The 23,155-nt window shown below is 41.0% G+C and overlaps 3 protein-coding genes and 1 pseudogene across 3 annotated transcripts; 2 read left to right on the forward strand and 2 right to left on the reverse strand.

The window, feature by feature from the left end:
- Positions 1–286: 286 nt before the first annotated feature.
- LOC126561913 (transmembrane 9 superfamily member 3) lies at positions 287–11,608 on the reverse strand. The gene is made up of 8 exons (XM_050218282.1): positions 11,479–11,608; positions 11,178–11,373; positions 2,957–3,444; positions 2,716–2,882; positions 2,416–2,641; positions 2,118–2,326; positions 549–779; positions 287–482 (listed from the first exon to the last, which is right to left on the reverse strand). Exons 1-8 carry the CDS (start codon positions 11,575–11,577, stop codon positions 338–340), a joined length of 1,761 nt encoding a protein of 586 aa, XP_050074239.1. The 5' UTR covers positions 11,578–11,608; the 3' UTR covers positions 287–337.
- LOC126562941 (uncharacterized) lies at positions 3,732–4,506 on the forward strand (annotated as a pseudogene).
- Positions 11,609–13,311: 1,703 nt separating the features above from the next.
- On the reverse strand, positions 13,312–19,842 carry LOC126561607 (muskelin). The gene is made up of 7 exons (XM_050217866.1): positions 19,750–19,842; positions 18,369–18,581; positions 17,902–18,296; positions 17,318–17,834; positions 16,561–16,753; positions 16,098–16,298; positions 13,312–14,363 (listed from the first exon to the last, which is right to left on the reverse strand). The coding sequence occupies exons 1-7, from the start codon at positions 19,830–19,832 to the stop codon at positions 13,320–13,322; spliced, it is 2,646 nt and encodes an 881-aa protein (XP_050073823.1). The 5' UTR covers positions 19,833–19,842; the 3' UTR covers positions 13,312–13,319.
- Positions 19,843–20,348: 506 nt separating this feature from the next.
- On the forward strand, positions 20,349–21,025 carry LOC126560762 (CDGSH iron-sulfur domain-containing protein 3, mitochondrial). Its single transcript, XM_050216715.1, has 4 exons — positions 20,349–20,399; positions 20,465–20,621; positions 20,713–20,806; positions 20,899–21,025. Exons 1-4 carry the CDS (start codon positions 20,349–20,351, stop codon positions 21,023–21,025), a joined length of 429 nt encoding a protein of 142 aa, XP_050072672.1.
- The last annotated feature ends 2,130 nt before the right edge of the window (positions 21,026–23,155 follow it).

Genomic DNA, 23,155 nt, shown 5'->3' on the forward strand with positions numbered 1-23,155 from the left:
CTTCGCTCGGTTAGTCAATTAACACACCTTTTTTGCACAATACACATACATATATTCCTTCTAGTTCCCCCTGACATCGTCATGACAGCTGGCATATTAATGGTAGAACATTAAACTAAAGCACAATCTCTGCAGAAGGTTATCAAGGGTTTAGTTCATAACATTCATCGCGTGGATTGTAAATCAGAAAAGTCATCAGGAAAACGGTTTAGTAATGCCAATCTTTGCGACTGTCACTCTTCTTAAACAATACGTCCGGTTCCAGATGCCGGTTATCGACCGGTGTGTGTGTGCGTGTGTGTTAATGCACCGATGTAGAATAGTGGAAAGGAGTTGCTTAGTCAATCTTTACGTTGGAATATATCTTTCGCACAAACAGATTTGTACCGAAGTACCCTACTGTCCCGCAGATGATACCGAGCGCACCGGAAAACAGGGCCATATAGCCGAAATAGAACGCTGTTTGGAACAGACCGTACATCCTGCGAAGGAGATATAAAGAGGATACAATTTTGAACCTCACTAGGAACGGTGAAAAGGAAACTTACTTTGTTTTGAAGAAAAAGTAGTAGAATGAATACATATACACATATATGGACGTGGACGCCGCTGACATGAAGCTGGTCCACTGCCATCGATAATCTTCCGCATTTAGCAGGAAGTAGGTGCAGACAATCGTCACACATACGGTCACGATAATGAGGATCAGGAACACCAGCAGCATGAAACCGTACACGTAGTAGATTTTATACGCCCAAAAAGAAGTGAAGATGAAGTACCTGTGAAAAAAGGAATTAAGCGACGATAATTTCAATTTCAATTTGATTATATTTGAATTTTTTGCCTTACGACTATGCAATGAACTTAAACCTCGCTAACCCTAACCTAAACTATATTGCAGCTTAATCTGGGATAGGAGACGAGGAAAAAAATAATAGACGAGAACGAAAGATTGATAAGGATATATTAAAGTCAAAGAAGTGGGATGGGTGTTAAACTAACGCATTGCAAGCAACAGATGATATTTGCGTCCTACTGCAGTGCGACGCGTAGGTACAAATAGAGAAGGACGAGTACGAAGGGAACGGGAAGGTACATAGAAAGATAACGACGAGAGCAAAGGTGAATCAACACAATCGAGAAAAAGGATGGCAGGGACTGCATGCCGAGCAACATGTCCTCGAAACACGGAAGTGCAGAGCGTCTGATACCAAGGATCTTGCGAACAGCAAACCTTGTAAAGGATCTATGCACACTCTCTATACGATCTATGTGGACCCTTGCCACCGGTGACCAAATCACCGAGCAGTACTCCAGCAACAACCTGACCAACGAGCAGAATAATACCTTAGGGCAGAGAGGATCAGCAAAATTGCAGATAACACGCTTCAAAAATCCCAGCATTTTACGAGCTCTGGTAACAAGGGAGTCGATGTAATAGGTGAAAGTGAGGCCAGCATCCAGCCAAAGAACAAGGTCCCTGACGACAGACATTTGGTTATCAGAGATCTGTTCGGAGGTATTAGGATAAAGAATAGGGGAGAGGGAACGGATAAACGAGATAACTTTACATTTAGTAGGACTCAGAACAAGCACATTGACATCACGCCATGTAGAAAAACGATTAAGAATGTTTTGGAGGACAGAACAATCGTTGAAAGAGATAACAGGATAAAAGATTTTTATGTCATCAGCATTACATAAATAACAATCAAGAGACAAAACAGAGCTAACATCATGAATACAAAGGAAAAACTATAGAGGACTAATGACACTACCTTGCGGTACTCCAGCGTTGGATAGGAATGGAGAGGAGAAGGAAGAATTAAATTAAACACAATATGAGCGATTATAGAGATAATAACGGAAGCTGGAGATAAGAGAGAGGAGAGAGCCAAGTTGAGATAGTTTATGTAGGAGGAGCGGATGAGGAACTAGATCACAAAGCAGCAAAAGACTAGTAGCGCGAATAGGTAACAGAGGAAAGAATACCATCAGGACCAGGCCTAAGCGAGTGCATGAGTTTGATCCGAGTTGACATGACGGCATCGTCATCAGTCAACTCAGATAAGTTATAAAAGTGAAACAAATACTATTGTATTACTGCGGTTACTTACATTTCGATAAATATCGACCCGAATGGTAACACTCCTCCCAGAAGAATAATCACAGCCGGTTCCATAAACCATTTCTTTTCGGGTATAGGACGCGGAACAGCATTCACCCGGCATGGGTAGTCTGGTTGACCGTCCAGGTTCCGGCCAACAATTGTTCCAATGAGTGTTAGTGGCAGAATAACGAATATGCAGATACACGTTACAGCAACCTGAAAACATCAGAGCAACAGGTAAAAAGAAAGGATTTTTGTTTAACAATTTCTACAATTTACACAACAAACATTTCCTCCCACATTACCATTGTTCCGAAGGGAATTGCTCGCGAGGCGTGGTAGTAGATTGCGATAAAGTTAATAAAGAATGCGGTTCCACAGACGAGCGCTGGCACAATAAATGCTGACATGAGCATTTGCTTTATCCATTGCTTGCCTCCCATTCGCGCATACAGAGATCCTCCAAAGTATCCATTAATGGGTGAAGTTGCTGCATAAACAAATATTGTCGTCGACAACATAGATCCGCGCCTATTTGCATAATAATCGAACCGTTACAGAAATAGGAAATGCCACTGCAAAGCCTGACTTCACACAAAACTTACTCCGTGTAAAGTTCTCCCAAGATTGCAAATGTAATCACACACAGCACTACGGATGTTAGTTGATAGCCGGCACCGATTAAGGCAGAAAATAGCATCACATTCGATGCTGGTCGGAATACGTCCCCATGTATCTGTTTCCATCCGTACTCGTCACCAAGATCGCGTTCCTGTTCATCGTACAAAACACAAACTTATACACGTGAATAACAGTCATCGGGGCATTTAATCCTTTTCAACTCACCATATCGTCAGCTTCCTCATCCTTGCTATAACGAGCGTAATCTTTACGTAGCGTGCGCATCAGAATCATGGACACCAGCCCTACAAGGAATATCACCATCATGAAGCTGTTGAAGATGCTAAACCAATGGATGCGATGCTGGAAAAAGTTCGGATCCAGATACTTGTCGAAGCGATCTTCAAACTTGACCGAGCTTGGTTTCCAGTTCACTTCATACGTGAACTTGATCTTTGCCCCTACTCGAAGCAGCTCCTTACGCTCCGGTGTGAGCGTAACGTCCACAATCTGTTTGCCATTGTAGCTGATATCAAACTTTTTGTGGGTATAGATGTAGTACTTCTTTTCTTCCTCCTTTCCTACCACACCCCAAATTGGCAAGTCGTCGATGTACATTTGATACCAGTACTGGTTCTTCACGGCGTATACGAACGCTTTGTGCTTTTCCTCCGATAAATCCACCATACAGATCTCCGTTGGGCTTATGTCATCTGGAAGTAAAAGGGACAAAAATAATAATTCATAATCTTGCGTCATAAAGGCCATCGTCGCAAAGCCACCAAATTTGAACTATTGAAGTTGTATCTTTGTAGTAAAAAACTATATGAAATAATTTGCATTGCACGCGCACTCGACATAAGGAATTAGAACCTATTTAAAGACAATTAAAAGTGCACGACCATGAATACATTAAAAGCGTCAGACAATTATTAGCATTTTTTGTGTATGCCTAATTGTAGCCCTATTTGTGAAAAACCCCAGTTGCATCAGGAGTAAAATGTCTTCAAAAGAGAATGACTGACTCAGAAAAAGGCAAGTTTCTCTTAAGCTGTTCATCGGTCTAGCTGTGTTTCACGTTTTGTCTGGAGCCAGATTCTAGACACCCCGAAAGATGGGCTGTTATTCTATAGGTGTTTTTATGTTACAAATTGTGCTAACGCTGGTTCCAAACATAACAGCACTGGATGAATGTACGTCAGAATTCTCGATAAACGAGGTGCAAACAATATTGAAACACCTTCTTTTCATTAGCTCATAACGCGTCAGGATCGCTTGCTTCGAAGTGCAACGTTTGCTGGAGTCTCGTGAGTGCTGCTCAGTGTCAAAATAGTTCCAAATCCGAACCATGCTCTCCCGAGCAGCTTGATTCGACCTTGAGGAAGATGCGCATGCTTCATCCGCAAACATCAGACGGAAGCTTGTCGACGGCCAACGTTAACGAACATCAAGTCCCGTACCGTTGTTTTACACTGTCCGCATCGGCGGAAAATGGTGACTCGAAGAAAGTATTCTACGCTAAAGGATGCACAACGGCAACGAGTGACCTGTGTGCTGGATGGGTGAAGGAAAAGGGTGCTACTTGTGCGCTTTGCACGGGGAATAACTGCAACACTGCGCCACCGATGGATGTTAGTCATAGCGCAATTAAATTAAACAACAAGAATTGCTCTTCCTCAAATAGCAACCGAGCTGGTGCAGCGAATAGTACGTTCAACTGGATGGTACTAATGATATTGCTGGGAAGTTTGTATACTGAAATCTTTAAACAATGAGTCGGCAATCCAGATTTCAAACCACGGATTATTTAACTGTTGTTTATAATCTAGCATTTCCATTGTAAAACATTTTCGTTCAAAGTTAATGATTGCGTTAAATGATCAACCGAAATTGTTCCTTATTTAACGCGTGGAATTAAGCAATACGGCCTGGCCGTCCTTTATGAATAAAAAAAAATGCTTGGAATTAATAAACAAACTAAAATTAACGAACTCTAAACACTTTATGCCAGCATCGTTAAATGAAGCATGTGACAAGAAAATGTGCAAAATTTAAAGCTATAACAATCCCATCCTTTATGTTTCAAATTTCAATTTCAAATAAAACTATTCCACATGTGCTCTAGTTTTATCATAGAAATTTTCACGACGTCACTGGAAAATAGAATCTCTTACGAACATATTGTTTCGCTATCTACTCCATTAGGCGTGTTATTATAAATTTCCAAATTTTCACAGTAATGTGCGATGAATTGCAGGTTTGTGCATGAATAATGAAGGTAAGTATTGCCAGAATGCTACACAAAACTGCTTGCTACATTCAGTTATCGTTCTGTATGAGTTGATCGCGGGGCTGACACTCGATCATGTTGTAGAGCTACGTTTTGCGCTGTGAAGAAGCAGACGGTACCCTAATTTTTCTACATAATTTACAGTATTCAATTTAATGACACACAAAACTTAGAAGAAAAATCGTCTTGCTCAGAAACATTTTCAAATCGGTCTAGAGATATCGATTTTTGTAACTATTGAACACAATATCAATAGTGGAAAGATATTACTCTAAAAAGAGATTTCATTCGTTTTCTTCGACAAGGAAAGAAAATGTATCAAAAGAATCAACTGCGGCCCAATGATATCTTACACACTCAACGACCTTTTTCGGTGTGTTCTGGGTGAACAGCAAATTTATGACCATTTCTGAATATTATCACAAAATTGACGTGAATCAATTCAAATCTGTTCATGTAGTACTTCTTCTCTACTTTGTCTACTCCTTGGATTGACGAAGGTCTAGGTCACGCCGGCCATCGAATGGTTTATTATACTTGCTGATACCACGTAGTTGGAAAGTTAGTCCTCAGTAAGGGGAAACTTATCAATAGTACTCATAAGGAACTATTAACAAATCATTTGTCAACTAAAATAACTCAACAATTTTAGCAATATTGAAATTTTATCAATTAATCGTTTACACTGCATCACCCTGCAATGTGGATTAATTAACTGTATTCAGTTTTGAAACGGAATTACTTGATGTATTGAATCATTCGATAAGATTTAGTAAAAAAAATGTACTCCACATCTACAACATGCCTTCAATAACACCAAACGACAAATGTTGCAGATTTTATCAATACACTTTATCAACCACTTGAACATCTTCAAAGCAACACGTGTGCTAATATACTTCAAAACATACAATGTATGATTCACGCGTCTTATAAAATTAATCGATTGAGAATGAATTTCATGGCCTGTTGCACCCATCGTCTAACAGTACTAAGAGCGGGAGAGGCACACTGGTCGATGAAAAGGTAACGGAAGTCTGGCTTTGTCCTTCAACATGTCCTATTTACCCATCGATACTACAAACAAAATCTAATGACTACCAGCATTTCCAAAATGAGGACAAGAAGTGTCATAAGCTGCAGGACATAAACATCCGTATGCTACAGTGGCATCCATGAGTCACAACGCAAATCCAACCATCAACAGTATCGAAGTGTCGGACAATTCAAGCACGCTCCCTATCACAGCCAAACGGATTCTGCACTAGAGTGCCGTTGCATATGTTTGTGCGATAAGCACACGAACGATGGAAAAGATATAAATACTGCCAGCGTAGGTTCCAAGGCGGTGCAGTTGCATTTACAATTGCGAGCGATCTGGTCGGCCGTCCTGGTTGTGTGTAATTGAAAAAGTTATTTAAGTAAATATTAAATAATCAGTTTCTAGAAAAAGAACACAGAAAATGGAATCCTACAAGGTGGTTGCGTTCATTTTTGTGCTAGTGTTTGCAAACGGTTAGTTTTGGGAGCGGAATTTTCTGCGAGCGATTTATGAGTGAAATACGGAAAAAAAATTAACACATCCTCACCCATTTTTGCCTTCCTTTTAGGCGCGGCATTAAAATGTCGGAACTGTTTCAGCTCGAAAAGTTTCGACGAATGTGAAAAGATGGGCCTAGTACAAGAGTGCAACGCTACGATCGTCAACGAAAACCATGAAGCGTTCAAGAACGACAATCCCACGCTAACGCAAGGCAACGGGACTGAGTTTCAATGCTATCGGTTTGAAGCTGCTCGGCTCAATCCGAACAACACGGACACGGGATTACGCGGATACGGTCGTGGATGTACATTTCTCAACACTACCTTTTGCAGTGGTTGGGTCAGCAGTATAAATATGACCAGCTGTTTCACCTGTACGACCGATAACTGTGAGCAAAATCCTCCTGCCACAGCAACGCCAGTTCCTAACACAACTACACAACCACCAGGTCAGGGCACTACCACCCCCGCCAACTCCAATCCAACCACCACCACCACCACCACCACCACCACCACCAAGAAACCATCGAATGGAGCAGGTGCAGTAACGCTTAACAGCCTGATCAGTTTAGCATGTCTGAGCATTCTGTTTGCCATGGTGGTGGCGCGATGAAACTTGTTGTCTCAATCTCGATTGTTTAATAAAATGTAAACAACTCATGTTTTCATAGATATAGTCATACGTTGTTCTTTCTTTTCTTTTGCATATAATTCTGCGATAGCGAAACGTAAAGAACATTGTCGAGGGGAATGATACGAATAAGTAATCTCAATACACATTGTATCGGTATTTACGAAAATCAAACTGTGATTTGCACTTGGATCGTTAATAATTTTCTATTGCTGCTACCATTAAGAGAACCAACCGATTAAAAAATGCATGTTCTGAAAGAATTAAACAGTTTAAAAAAAAATTTGGGATAAAGAAAAGTGAATATGAAAATCATCCGACAATAAAAATAGATGAATATTATAATATCGCTCCGGAAAGAAAAAGATCAAAGTATAGTTTTTCAACCTTATCACATCGTTTTGCAAAGGGAAGGTGCCCCCATGAATCAGTAGTCATCAACCTTACGTTATGCTTTGCCCCTTTTCATGTTGGAAGACTGCGCACTATTGTCCCGTATTGAAATAAAATTTAAAATAAATACACCGTATCCCTTTCTCAATAAGCCCAAGACGTACAGGCAGACGTAGAGAGACAGGCTGGTAAACTTGTCTCTCGAATATCTGAGCTCGGTTAAAATCAACCCCTGGGGGCGATGGGAGGCAAGGCTAAATTGAGAAGGGTATAGGCATCACGGGTAACTGGGGTGTCTGAAAGAAGGGGAGGGGGGGGGGGGGTTACCTCAACAGTTAACAAAACTGCCACGAGGGCGCTGGACCAGTCATCCCGTCCCATCACACCCCAATCACTACGAAAAGTCGAAGCATTAAGAAATTGCCCAACTAAGAAATCCGGAACTACGTGGAGGTGATGTACGGATAGGTGATCGCAAATTTGAAGTCGTGTAAAACTTCACCTATCTCGGGTCAAAAGTCAGCATAGAGACCCGAAAACAGCATAGATACGGAGTTGCATACTAGGATGCTGGCGGACAGCCGGTCATTCCACAGCCTGAGGAAACATCTCACCTCAAAAAATCTGTCGTGACGATCGAAGCTGGGACGGTATCGTACCTTTATAGTCTCACATACGCCTCTGAGACATGGACCCTGTCCAAAACAGACGGAGCCCTCTTAGCCGCGTTCGAGAAGAAAATGCTCAGAAAGATCGTTGGCCCCGTATGTGTGAAAAGACAATGGAGGAGCCGGTACAACGACGAATTGTACGAACTTTATGACGACCTCACCGTCGTGCAGCGAATTAGGATCGCCAGGCTCCGATGGGCTGGCCATTTTATGCATGGCACCAGACGACCCAGCTCAGAAAGTCATTTTTGGCCGTCCACACGGACAGAGGAGGCGTGGTAGGCCCAGATTGAGGTGGGGTTATGTCGTGGAATCATCCGCCATCAAGGCCGCGATAACGGATTGGAGGACGACAGCGCGGGACCGTGAGCGGTTCCGGATTCTGCTGCGGCAGGTCAAGACAGCAAACCGGTTGCAGCGTCTGATAAGTAAGTAATTTCAACGCATTTCCATATCTTTTTCTACTCGTCTTGAGGTTTTTTGGACACGTTCCTATTAATAACTGGCTTCTCCTACTAGTTTCTTAGTTCGTTTAGGTATATTAGTATATTTATGACTCTGAGGAACTCTATAAAGCTGTTAATGTCACTTGTTTAAAAATACAAATTTACCGGGTTGTTTAAATAATTGAATTTGAACATAATTTTGAATGAGGGTGCATTGTTAATAATATATAGTAATGAAATAAAATAAAGCTGATGTATTTTTTATAATATTTTTAGCATGATTTAAGTTGAACAACGATGTATCGTCTTGTTTAAAGAAGTACGGTTTGATCTGGGAGAAAAAAAACAAATTCAGAAATATTTTCATCGAATCGAAACAAAATGCTGGTTAAATTTCATGTTTATGCCATACATTTTTAGTAAAATTGTGTGAAAATTGATTTATTTATACACCCTGGTTAATTTGTATATTAAAATAAATTACCGCTTTACACAGTTCCTAAGAGTGTTAACAAACTTTTATACGAGAAATTCATTTTAATTCTAGCATTCAAAAAGGAAATCAACAATCAGTAGTGGAAACCAGAAATATGTTAGAACGTGCCAAAAATTTGCCGAACAAAAAAATTTAAATCGAAACGAGTGAAAGCACCTCACATCAGTCTACATCTATCACTAGCTAGACTCACATTAGTGTACATTGATCTGAATGCCAATCATTTTGTAATTCGTTACTCTTCCTGTAATCAATTAGTGACATTTTTTCCCAACCAACCGGCAAAGAACAAACAGCACGTTTGATAATTAAAATAAAATTCTATACAATTTTCTTTGAGCGCAGATAAATACAAGTAATGTTCATTTCTTTACCGTGCCGTTTTGAGCTGAGATGTAATTTGTAACATCCACATTCATGAAATATTCAGAAAGAGGCATGTTTAAATTCAATCATTAGATTTAAAAACCCAATTCGTCACATTCCGACAAACAACAAACATTGGTATGATAAAAAAGCATTTAACGATTTGTGTAATTTTTTAAACACTAAATTGTTTAACAAATCTCGAGTTTAAAAGCAAATAAATTTGAGGTAAAATATCCTCCACTCTTTAGGGTAAAAGAGCCTTCGCCTGTGGGCCAAGATTCTCACACACTTTAAGCTATTTATATAAAAATTCAAACAATCAAAAACGTTGCGGATCCATCCGGCTAGCGACCGAATCCCAGTATTCGATCCGGATATGTTTCATCGATAGTCATCACCAGTAAAGCAGTGAATGAGATACCAAAAAGTTGACCAACGGCTAGAACGGAAACGGGTATATAGTCCTTGACCCAAATAAGCACTTCGGTGACAAGAACCGATCAAGTGCACGAAGTTACACCTATAACACCTGTGAAATACTTGAAGCCCAAAGAATCAATTCCTATCGCCAGTATAGAGCCAAGTGCTAGTCGTTACAAAACGATTTTTAACACATAGAAATAGAAAGAATTGTTAAACTTAATGTACCCCTAACATGTACCTGATAAGATTTTACATTTTCATGCATTGCTTGCTTTGATTTTATCTATGTGGCTGTCTTGCCATTTTGCTCCATAGGACAAAAAATCACCAAATTTTTTACATTTTTAGAAGCTTATACAATAGATGGATTTGCATTTATTTTTTGTGGGACAATAAGTGTGACATGGCAATTAAAGTACCATCAGTACAAAAACCCCATTTATCATCCCAAAAAAAAAAGTCTACTGATGTAAAAAATTACTTTTACTGAAGCACCGCGATGTTTTTCTTATATTGCACCAAAAACAATAATTGCTATTTGATAACAATTAATCCTCTACGTCATCCGATAAGCCAGAAAGTTTATAGAATAAATTAAATTACCATTTAAATTAATCCTCAAAAGATTGAAAGTAAAATTAATCAAATTAAATTCAAAAAATTATCCGTGATAAGCGTCAAATTCTAAAAAAGTTGAAAACACCAATCCTTTGAAGAATTATACTAAATGTGTGAATAAAATGCTTTTGTTTTACGTTTTTTACAAATACAAAGTAACGTTGAACGAAGTAAATATAAATTCGTTTCAAATAATTAACCCTAACAAGAGGTAACAAGGCAATTCTGCGAGAAAAGAAAAAGTGCCTACTAGACGTACGCATGGTACACAGGAGTGGATCTCCACGTCCTATTGCGATGCATACAGTTCTGGTAATGTTTCCCGGAAAGAAGTTTAACTCTAACGATAAGTTTATTGTTAAGCTATTAAACGCTTTCCACGTTGCACAGGAATTCAGAAGTTCGGTGCTACGCGACACTTTAGCTAAAATACGTCGATGCTTTCTATTCTGTTCTATACTATATTCTGTTTCGTGCGAAAGTAAATTATTTAGCGCTAATGTAAAGTACCAAACTTCCTATTTGGCAGATGCTTTAAATGCTTGACAGATCTTAATTATTCCTTACCTTTAAAATCGATGTCATATCCGCTGAATTCCAGCTCAACTCCCTGGAGTGCCTCGCTCATGGTCTCATGGTAGTGATTGATCGATTGTTTGGCACCGACACAGAATGGGAGCGAGAAATAAGCGTACGTCTCCTGCCGATTGTGATACGGACCGACAGTATTCATCCATAGCACAACTTCCTCATGGTCTTCGTACTAAAAAAAAGTCATATGTATCGAAAAACAGGGTCAAACTAGGCGGCACAGTAACACGGAAGAAACAAACGACATGGCTTGTTTCCAAACCCCAACCATTCTTACCATATGATTATGCTCATCTGCCGCGACATAGGGGACAATCAGCGAGGCAACAACTGCTATGACGTACCACCACCCCACCGTACGATAGGACGACCTCATCTTGGCTTTTCTACGTGCGATCTGCTGCTTACTGCCCGAATGGCTGACACTGGGTTCTATGATCTAACCAGATAGTGATGCACCACCACCCCACATAGGCTAGCTATTGCCGATCGAACCGGAACAACCACGACGGAAAGCTTTGTTTTGGTAGCATCAGTGGGCCTAGCACAACGGAGTACGCAGATTACTGACACATCGCATCCGTCCAATTCGGCCAATGTGCAATATGAGGTTCCGGCAATGGTTCGGAAGGCTGGGAGATGATGGAATTCCGCTCGCACAAGTGTACCCTGGGATTAGCAGCAGTTTCCTGTTCAATGCAACACGCAGATGCGCTTGAGAAGTAGTGAAAATCGTTCTTATTTACTTTGCTCGTTTAATAAACCACACGCAAACTTTTGCTGGCCCGTCGCAAAACATCGGGGCGAAAAACACGTACACAGAAACCGATGTGTCACAAGGTATGTAGAGACAGGTTGTCAAGGGATGACATTTTGATTTCCCATTTTGACAGCTAAATCTTACCCAAGGTAAGCATAGTGGCGATTTGAATTTTGTGAAGGTTTACACAATACCGGTAAATATTTTCAGGAGATCAAATCACATTCGAACAGTTCTCCCGTAGTGAGGCCGACGCTCAAATTAAGAGATGTCCAAGGATTACGGTATGCTAGTAACCACATACCACATACTATTCAGCTATGTGGTAATGGCAAGCCTTTTCGGGTGGCCGGCATGACGTTAGCAGATCGTCAGCTAAAAAGAATCGTTTTGCAGTGTTGGTCGTTTTACAGCAGCAGTCGTCTGGCATTCCGTATTCCCTGGACATATCTTATTATGAGGGTAAGCATATCTTCTCTGACGATTTGGACGGACTGAAGATACTCTAACGCCTTTCATCGTCCACTATTATTCATGTTCAGCCTGCCCGATCGTGGTAAGTCTAATTTTCAGTATTGAGGTTATTATACAGCTTGCTCTCCTCGCCATAGTACTTACGGACATCACATAGTACGAGATATTCCATTTTCTGTCCCTTTTGGTAATTTATTATTGCATACAGACCACATATCAATGAACCCATTTTATTCAGTGTTTGAGGTCAATTTTATTTTACACATTCAGACAAAAAAATCAATATAGTAAACAAACGTTATAACATTTCGCGAATGGCACGCGTCACAATAATATGAACATTCGACTTTCGAGCAGTATTATTAAATCATCGATAACGCACGATGATCAGCTGAAAGAAGAATTCTTTCATTCACATTTCGAGAGATGAGCAAAAGTTGTAAAAAGGGCACAATTAAACACATAGATCTGTTCATAAATAAAACATTCGACAGAAACAAACAAAAAAATTACAAACAAAAATGTTATGAAAACTACAAATTCGCGTGTGTTGCCTCAATAAGTGTGGTGTGTGTTGTCTGTGGTTGTTTAAAACTGAAATTATTCAAACAAATCAAAACCGTTCTCCGACACAGTAATAATTTCACGCCAACCATGAAGTATTCTATCTGTTTTTTTACCCGCAGGACTACTATTATATCACATTACGGTCGACAGTATTATTTACGATTCAAACCGGGAGAATGTTGATGGAACAAATCAGACATACTGGCAGTGTCCTTCCGAAATATCATACAATTCGCCTGCGGTTTCGTTGCATTGTGCATGTAACCCTTGCCTGCTTAAAAAGCCATGCTGGCCTCTTTCCACTGCTGAAAGAACTCTTACAACAGCACAAAATCGCTGATATTTTTCTTCGGCTGGCACAATGATTCTGGCATCAAATCAACCAGTTTGTTAAACAGCAAGCATCGCCTAATCTTCATCTCGAACTGTTGATCAACGGCTCGATTGCGTGGCGTGACACCGCCACCATTCGAACGGGAAGTTGACGGTGTTGCTGTGCTGTTGCTGGCATTCGTCCGACCAGCTTTTCCATCCTCAACAGCTTCCCTTTCGCTACTGTCCGTTTTATGAGCATTAGTACTAGCTTCTTCGGAAGAGACTGATTTTTCAGCTTTGTCAGCGGTTGCCGGAACAGTACCGGGTACTCCAGCTTGAAGTGGCTGCGTTTGCGAGTTGGAGCAATCGCTACTACTCATCGAACTAATGCTGGAAGTGTCGGCTTCTTCGATGCTTTTCGGTGATTCTACGCGCATTACTTTTGCCATGTTTTCCTCTTCCTTGTGGCCATCATCGTCGGCCCGCTGCTGCTTATGTTTGTTACCACCGATCGGTGCATTTGCACCAAGCGAACAGGTGAGCAGACTGGTCGGCTCCGTTTCACCGTCCACCGTGTCGGACTTGAACAGCAACGAGGCGAGCTTGTGGAATTCCTTCAGCTGTACCGGATCGCTATGGTCGATGATGTCGTACAGCTTCGTTTGCAGGTACAGAATAGCCGAGAGGGGATCATTTTTCGTGATCTCTTCGTACTCTTGCTTTCGCAACAGGTATTTACAGTAGCGCAGTATGTTGCCACGGTTCGGTTTCTCCAGCCGCAGCACCCAAAAATCGTCCAACCGGACGTTCGAGTTCGTGCCAGGGTTGCCACCGAACAGGAAATGCACCTGGTTAATGCTGTCGTACACGATCTGGTGTGCGTACCGGGGGCACGGTTCGTGGCAGGTGTTTTGGCTCTTCTGGTAACAGTTTTCTCCGTTCGAGTGTTCGCTCTTGTACACGCAGCACCACTCTTTCTTCGCCAAAGAAAATAGCCAGAAAGAATTGATGTTCAAATCACGCCGTTCCTTTTCCTTGCTAAGACTCTGCAAGTAAAGTAAAGACCGCAAATTTAATAGCCCTCAGCCTTTTACCTACGTAACATGTGGGTAGATAAGACTTAGTCCTAACCATTGTAAACTGATTTTATGGCCATTTCAATTTATTTACTCAACTTAGTTGTCGTCGAGGGCAAAGCAGTGTTTATGATTTACCGTCTTTTCGATTTATTATTTTTAAAATACATTAAACGAAGATTAGCAGAAGAATAGCTTCCAGCTACAAATAAGATTAGCAAAAGAATAGCTTCCAGACCAGACACTAAGGAAAATCGTGCAGTTTTTGAAAAATTATAATAAAAGCGGCCACATATCTTTAAATGAAAGACAAAGCTAAAATAAGGTGCGGAAGAGGTAAATATTTACTTGTTGTTCAGGAGCAGAATTTTGAGCAAAATGGTAATGTCCAGTGAACTCACAAGATGCGGGCTGTAAATTCTGCTAAATCAATGAAAATTCAAACCAGCACAAAAGCCTCAGCAAAATTACCTTTACAGAACAAATATAAGCTCAATAGGAACATTTAGGCGAAAAATACATTTCCCCGAAGAATGAGTGTTAAAATGTGATTTTTTCAGTTTAACATGGTGTTTGATGGTCCCAATCATTGACAACAATGGAGGCATGATTTCCGCATGATTAACCTGATTTAAATATGCTCTTTAACATTGGTGCTGGTTCTTTGATAATTTAGGAACCCGTTTCTTTTGGAAAGAGCTCTCACTGCCGTTGATTTCAAGGACTCACCGATGTCAAAGGGTGTCATTTAAATGTTAAACATAATAATAAACGATCACAACGAGTTTTACATGCGTTGATGGTACGTTTCCTCCGCGGGTAATGCCACGGCTAACAGGCCTGAATTGAGTAAAATCTGGTTTCCACATAAAAACATGAAGGATATGGATGGCCACCACACATATTGCGGATCTGTATCTCGTGGGAAACCTTGAGTCTATTGTTTTGTCACATTTAGAAAAACAACAGAAACAGTTAGACAGGCTTTGATAAGCTGTAATGTCGTAATCCCGAATGCTAAGGACTCATGGAAATGACCACGGTCATTGCAAAAATTGGCCACGTAATCACTGCTTATCGCAATACCACGTACATTCACTGAAAATATCTTGAAAATGCAGCTGGATTTTGTTTTTTTTTTTGTTATTATTTGTGCATCTGATGATCAAAAGCCATGGTGGTGCCATTAAATAGTTAGCAAAAATTTCGACACAATTTATTGAACTAACATTCTAAATCTAAAAAAATCAGAAAAGATTCATACATTTTGAAGATTTCGTCAAAAAACATGGTAGTGCTATTCTTATTTCGCTCAGTGTCAAGCCCCAAAGTAGGCCTGTCTTTCAGCGATTACTTCATTTTCTGGTCTGCAAACGGGAAAAAGTTTGTTTTCTGTTGTGTCGTTCATAGTCACACATCTTCACAAAAATCGGCAAATCTCGGCTTCATTGTAGTTCAAATGCTTCAAACCATCCGATATTTGTGCTGTTCATTTGTAAGCTCAAGCTCATTTTGCACAAAGCGCGAAACAAATACTTAATATTTGTAGGCGATTGTGCAGAATACGGATAAGAATTCTCAAGCCATTGTTTGATTTGAACAGTGTTTTTACCCATAAAAAAATCAATGATCTATACAGACAATCTATACATTAGCACTACAGCTTATTTTGCCCATCGGATATCCCCTGTTTTGGAATCTTACCGTTAAAACATAAATCTCATCCTTTTCGCAATCAATCGTCGCCCGTTGCGTGAATCCCGACTGGGGAACATTTTTCGTGTCCGTGTTGTTGTTCTCGGGAGTCATATTGGAAAGCTCGTTCGTGGCCAGATCGTAGATAAGAAAATCTGTCATGTAGTCCTTTCCTCGCTGACCGCCGAAAATGTACAATTTACGATGTTTCTAGGAACAAAAAAAAAAGAAGAAAAAGCAGTCAAAAATAACTCAACACATGAAAGATTAACCACATGCATCTCGTAATTTGTTGGTTCTCCCTCCGTATCTTGACAACTGGCCAAGCATATTTATAGAAACGAAATGGCCAAAAATCGATACACTCGATTTAGTCGAAATATTTTGGCAACATTGCTTTGATATTAACGAATGAATACAAGTGACCAATAACGCTCTCTCTCTACTGGCTTCCCCGGCCGTATACACTTACATGATGGAATAGCATGGAATGGGTAACCCTCGATCGAATGCTCTGCACGTAAGGGCTGGATGCAGTCGGGTGTTCACAGTCGACGAGTATGTGCGTCCAGGTGTTGGTGCTGATGTGGTACGAAAACAGCCCCGAGTACCGGTACTGGCCCGTCGTTTCCTCCTCATTTCTAAACGACAAAGAAACTCTGTAACTTGTACGTGAAAGTACATGCAAAACGAAAAGCAAGCAGAACGGAAAATAAAATAAAAATACAATTAAACGGCAACATGGTGAATTTAAAAAAAAAATACAGACTTTTAGAGTATACAGGATTTTCGAGGAATTAAGGAAGAGATATTGGTTTATTCAGGTACATTATAGATTCAACCTGATAGTGATGATCGGATCACCACTCGGAATGCTGTCGTTAGTTTGTTCGATATTTTTGTTGACTCAGGCGTTTTTAGTCCTAGCAAACGGTGCTGTAAAATGTCTAGGCAACCCGAACAGTTGTATAAGCTATGGATGCTAGGTTCAAAAACGTGCGAATCTACAACCCTGTGGAACAATTCAATGACAACAATCGAGCAATTCTATATCTCACAGATCGTATCAATAATATACCTGAACAAATCAATATCTCGACGAACTTGTTTGTTATATCCTAGAACACCCTGTTAAGTAACAACATCCTTGAAATGCATGTAAAAGAGAACTGCATGCATACAGGTGCTAATAGGACACAAAACAAAACAACATTTACACTACAGCATACCTCGGTTCTAGGATACGTCCCCCAAACACATAGATCGTCTGCTTGTCCACATCGATACACATCTGATGGTCGAACACTAGCTGCGGCCCACTGACCTGGCTGGTGTCGTTACAGATCAGAAACCACGTCTTGCTAATGGTGTTGTACAGATAAAAGTCGCTATTGATATTTTCTTCCGTGCGTGACGCACTGTCAAGATAGCGGCCGAGCATAAAAATTTGCGAATTTCGCGTATCGTACACCATTTTGTGACAGGCTCGCGGTGTCGGTCCATCCAAAAGTTCCGACCGTTCGTGGATCAATGTCCACCGGTTTGTCTTCACATCGTACGACCATAGATCGCTCAGATCCTCGTTCCCATCCCATCCACCGTACAGATAGATCGTGCTAGTCATGGGATCAATAATCAACTGATGGCCACCACGCCGCCCTGGCCGTGGTTCGTTCTCCGGTGTCAGCTGCAGACTCCATTGGGGTTTGTATTCCTGCCTCTCGAGGTAGTTATCCATTAGGCCATCTGCCAGAAAAGAAGCATAAATCCTCCTTAGAATTAATTCCAACAAAAATAATTCCCCATCACTTACTTTCAATGAACTCCATCAGCATTTCTTCAGTCTTCTTAAAGTCCCCTCTATTTACAAGCATTTCGTGCAATTCCGTCATCCTTTCGTCTTCCAGCTTCACGCCCGTCTCCTCCTGAAGCGCACTAAACGAATTTACGTACCCTTGCTGACGGCAGTGCTTTAGGAAGAGCCGAACGATCTCCACCTCCCGCAGCATGTTGTACTTTCTCAGGTTCGATAAAATAAACATCGAATCCTCGATCCCCAACAGCTCAACGTACCAGATGCAGAAGTTAAAGCTTGGGCCCCATGACAGTAGCGGCACGATCTGAATGAACTTGATCGGCAACAGTTCGCCGGAGTTTGTGCGATGCTTGAGGTTGAATGTTTCCGGCACCGAATCATTACGCAGCCCACTAGAATCGAAGGGAGGAAAGAAACGGTATCAATGATGACTATTCCGGCGAAAGAAGAACGATGTTACCTACCCTTCAAACAACAGTACCATGCGTTCCTCTTCCAGTCCGCCGAGTATTTTGAATTTACGCAAATTGCAGACATGCGTCTTTTCGTACTTTCCAAACTTGATCTTCGTCACGATCGCGGGTCGGTCCAGTTTCAGAATCAAGTATTGTGGCGGCGTGTTGGTATTCGATGACCAGCGCGACGTTTGGTTCGATGGGTTGTCCTCTCTAATATTTCTAAAAAAAAAAAAAAAAAAAAAAAAAAAAAAAAAAGAGTGAGTTTTTTTACCCTGGCAATGTGCACTGGAAGTGGAAACTCCGGAATGGATTCTTGAATCCACTCCGATTCCAACGTATAAAAACCGGATTCAACTCCGGAAAATATATGGATTTAGCTCCGGAGTTAAGTCCGGAGTAATCTGGAGTTTGCTTCGGAGATTACACCGGATTTAAATCCGGAGTGCACTGCGGAATCAACTGAAGGATACTACGGAGATTCTGACAATTTAATTTCGGATTCAAAACCGAAATCGAAATCGCTGTCGACTCCTGAGTAATTCCTGTACCTGTCACCTCCGCATTCTCATCCCTTTCTCCCGTTAGCAATGCCAGGTGTAGACTCCGAAATGTCTCTGAGTCGGATTAATCCGACTTTGGGAAAAGTAAGGATTTACGCATCATCAATTTGCATAAGGACCGTGAAACATTCCGACGCTACCCCAGTACCAGAGATAGTGCCGAATCTTGCTGGCCATTTTTTGTTTGCGGATTTCAAGGATGAGCACGGTGGCCGGGTTGTGGTGGTGTTGGTGATTGATAAATAAATATGCATAACAATGAGCACACCGCCGTTACGAAATTAACCAAACCGGTCAACAACAAACGATGGCAAAGAAGACAGCACAGCGCTACATACGTGCTATTTTTGTACCCTTCACCAATGAACCTGTCCGTTTCAATGCAAATTGCATTCCGTGCGGTTCACCTTCATTCTTCCCCACAACAAACCGTACAAGCGGCACAAGTGTGTGTCTTCAACAAGAGCACAACAAACCGCGGCACCAGCGTACACCAATACACCTGCTGCTGCCTGCTTGCTGGCAGCTTCATCGGCCAGCAAAAATTGATGCGCCATCGCCCCGCACATCGAAACACATCAGACTTAAGCCGTAGGGCACTCGCACGATTCGCGACGGCAAAATCGCGAGAACCAAAATTTGCGATAACGCAAGAATGACTTTTTTTTCTTTCGCATTCTTCATCACCGTTCCACCGTTGCTTATCCGCCACACACTCCCGCCAGGAACTGCCGGCGCCATTCGCTAGCCATGTGGTGGCGGCGGCGTTCCTCATGCAGCAGAATCTCCTACCATCTGTACTTTATCGAACACTTTCGCATACTTACTCTGGGAGATAAGACGATGAATAGCTCGAATATTTGTAGATATCGTAGTCTAGCTTTTTTATGTCCGAGATTGTTCCAGCCATTTCTCTGCAATGCTGGCTTTCCCACTGTATGTGCTGCTGCTGCTGGTGCTTGCTGCTGCTCGGCTCCCGGTTCGAACAGGACTACGTTTCGGTTGCGGCTTTTTGTTGACCACTGTGGCACTGTACTATGTCGGTACCAAACTCACTGAATACGGTACGGAAGCGAGTATTTGCTTGTGGGAGAGAACACTCTTGGGGCGGCACACAAATTGATGAAAAGATGGATTTCTTACCAAACGAAACTGCCACCTTCCGCTCTACGCGATTACCAAGTCGGATATATATTTTACACCAACACCACCACTACCAACACATACAACTTTCCTATCGCACGCTCGTTTGACAGATGTGTGGCAATTAATGGTGCGCTTGTGTGCGTGACATCGAACGGCTGTCATCTGTCGCCCTGTACGCACCGGAAAACTCAATGTTTTGATCTTTTTAATTGCAAAACAGTTTTCATCACACCGCTATCACTGAATTCTATCGTTTTTGCTCCAAGCACTAATCTTCACCATGAATGCTCTTCCGAAGGTTTTCCTGTCCCGTTGGCCGAGCTATACAGTGGTAAGTGGAGCCTGCGTGGCTCGAAAATGAAACCGTACTGAAGCTGTCGCTTTCTATCTTTCCAGAGATCATCTCCGATGTGCGCGGTCCGTTGCTACAGCACTGCCGGTAATGAAACTAAATTTCCCAAGAATGTTATAGAGCATCTCAACACAGCACAGGAACAGCAAACCAATGGGGTTGTATACGACAAAAAACCATTCCGAATGGAGCTGGAAGAAGGTACTACCAATGGTTGCATGTACACTAACGTCTATTACCTAACCCCGAGAATCCAAATCTAAGCTACAATGGCTATTTCTTCTGTTTCAAGGCAAGCGTTATTCCTGGTGTCTTTGCGGACGCTCCAAAGGTCAACCACTATGCGATGGAACACATAAGCTAGTGCAGTACAAAATCACCCAACGGTATGTAGCAAGTGGACGGATATTATATTATCCTTAGTAAAAAAACTCCGTTAATTTATATTTTGGTTTGTGTGTGTGTGCGCACTTTTTAGACCCATTCGGTTTCAAGTGGAAAAATCTGGCACATATTGGCTGTGCAACTGCAAACAGACAAAACATCGACCCTTTTGCGATGGAACGCACAAATGCGAAGAAGTGCAGAAAACCGCTGGCAAGTAGAGTGTATGTGGTCACGTACTCCTCAGCAGCTACTACTGTTGGCATCGAATTTCGCCCTAGTACGAGGGCTTGTTTAGTGGAATAAAAATTAGACACAAAATCATCTTTCTTGCTTGCTTGCTTTCTTACTGGTTTTTCTGCTCACTGTGTGGATCTGCCACTGGTTGCAAAACAGATCGACATTCCGTCAAGGCCTTCTTCTAAAATTTACCAAATGAACCCCTGATAGTGAAGGGTAAATCCTATTTTTCCCGGAGACGGATTAATCCGATTACAAGATTTCACCCTAAGAGTATACCGTTCCCGTTCAATCCTTAAAAGCTGTGATCTTCTTGAATTTTAGATATTTTTGGTTTGATTGCGTTAATGTAACCACTCCAAGGAACTTACATATTTGGAGCGATCGCTTAAAGAAACTTTGAAATGATATTTGGAGAGACGATCATCGCAACGATATTTGCACCGATCGCTCCAAGAAACTTAGAAACGATATTTGGTGCGTCGATCATAGGAAAGATATTTGGTGCAGTTTTTTTAACGGAACTGAGGAGCGATTTTTTAACCTCATGTTGTTCACACCAGAAAAGGAACGATTTCGGTTTTGAATCCGTAGATAACTTCCCAGCAGACTCCGAAGTAATCTTCAGTTGACTCCGGATTCAGAGTAACCTTCAGTTGATTTCACAGTGCACTCCGGAGTTAATATCGGAGATTATTCCGGATTACTTGGGAAAAAACTCCGGAATTCTTCCGAAATTGAATCCAGTTTTTAAAACGTCGATTTCGGCGTGGATTCATGAATCCACTCCGGTGTTCCCACCACTAGAATCTCATTGGGAGTATTTCTCCGAGGAGATCAAGAAAAAGGCTGTTAATTTAATTGAATGAGTCATCATGTAGCAAGCGCGAAACTCGACGTAATTCTTTTAGCAGTTTTTTTTTGTATTTTCAAGTTAAACAAAAACGGGATAATGAAAAGATTGCATTGAGCGCATATTATGAAGTGTTGTTACATTGTTAGAAATTCTCTGAACTTGACTGAACTCAATCTGTACAGTCGGCCTTCATATTTCAACGTAAAAATTTGTATGGATAGGGGTAGAAAACGATGAAAACACAATATACGGTTGGTTGGTTGAGTAATAAATGAAAAGCAAATGCAATTCCTAACTTACATCTTGTGACATGGAAGAAGCGAATACAGAATGTTGTGTACCTTGTATTACAGTAGTAAATGCGTCTATACATTGTGACTATTATTGGTCTTTTTCGTATGCTGACAATATGTCAGACATGAACAGAACGCAAATCAAAACAAGACACACACTCGCACCTGCCAGAATACAGAACAGAATAACTCATTATGCTCGCTCTCATTCACTGATGTAGCGACCGACTGACTTATGTTTTTTTTTTACTAATAACTTCTCCTTTTCTTGGATGACTTATTCCAACGACTGCATGAATCACATTCCAGTTGGTTATCGTTTTTTTTTAAATATTCATCCAATTTCTTTGTTAGCTATGTAACAGGAGCCTTTGAGCTATTATACCTATACAATTGTAATCGATTCCTACAATTAATGTCCCACTCCTTTGCCTTGCTTCGTTTATATTTTTGTTTTATCAAACATTCTTCTTCGGTCTTATGAACTAGTGACAAAAGTCACCATAACGTTACAGAAGATGTTTCAATAATCTAATATCCTGTCGCATTTTATTTTCATTGGTAGATAGGGGAAACAAAAATATAAACTTTCAACATAACTTACACATTAGTTGAGAGAAAATGAAAAAAAAATCTCTTATGGATTGATCTTTTGAATAACACATCAGTACCGAAGCACCGAAAAGTCATGAATGGTGCAGTTTTACCATTTTATTCGTAACACTCTATCCGAAGTTGTGGAAATCATTTACAACGTATAGCTGAGTTAGCGTTACATTTCAACGTAAAAACAGGACAAAGGTAGTAATATAATGTTTAAAAATAATATTCGAATTAATTTGCCCCTTTGGCAGCAGAAATGTAATTGGCAATTCATTGTCCAAGTGTAGATCTTACTTCTTTTCTTTATGCAGCCTAAGCCGCTACACCGAGCAATATAGTCATATGACATATTAATATAT

The sequence above is a fragment of the Anopheles maculipalpis genome, chromosome 3RL, assembly GCF_943734695.1.
Source record: "Anopheles maculipalpis chromosome 3RL, idAnoMacuDA_375_x, whole genome shotgun sequence".
Classification (NCBI taxonomy): Eukaryota; Metazoa; Arthropoda; class Insecta; order Diptera; family Culicidae; genus Anopheles; species Anopheles maculipalpis.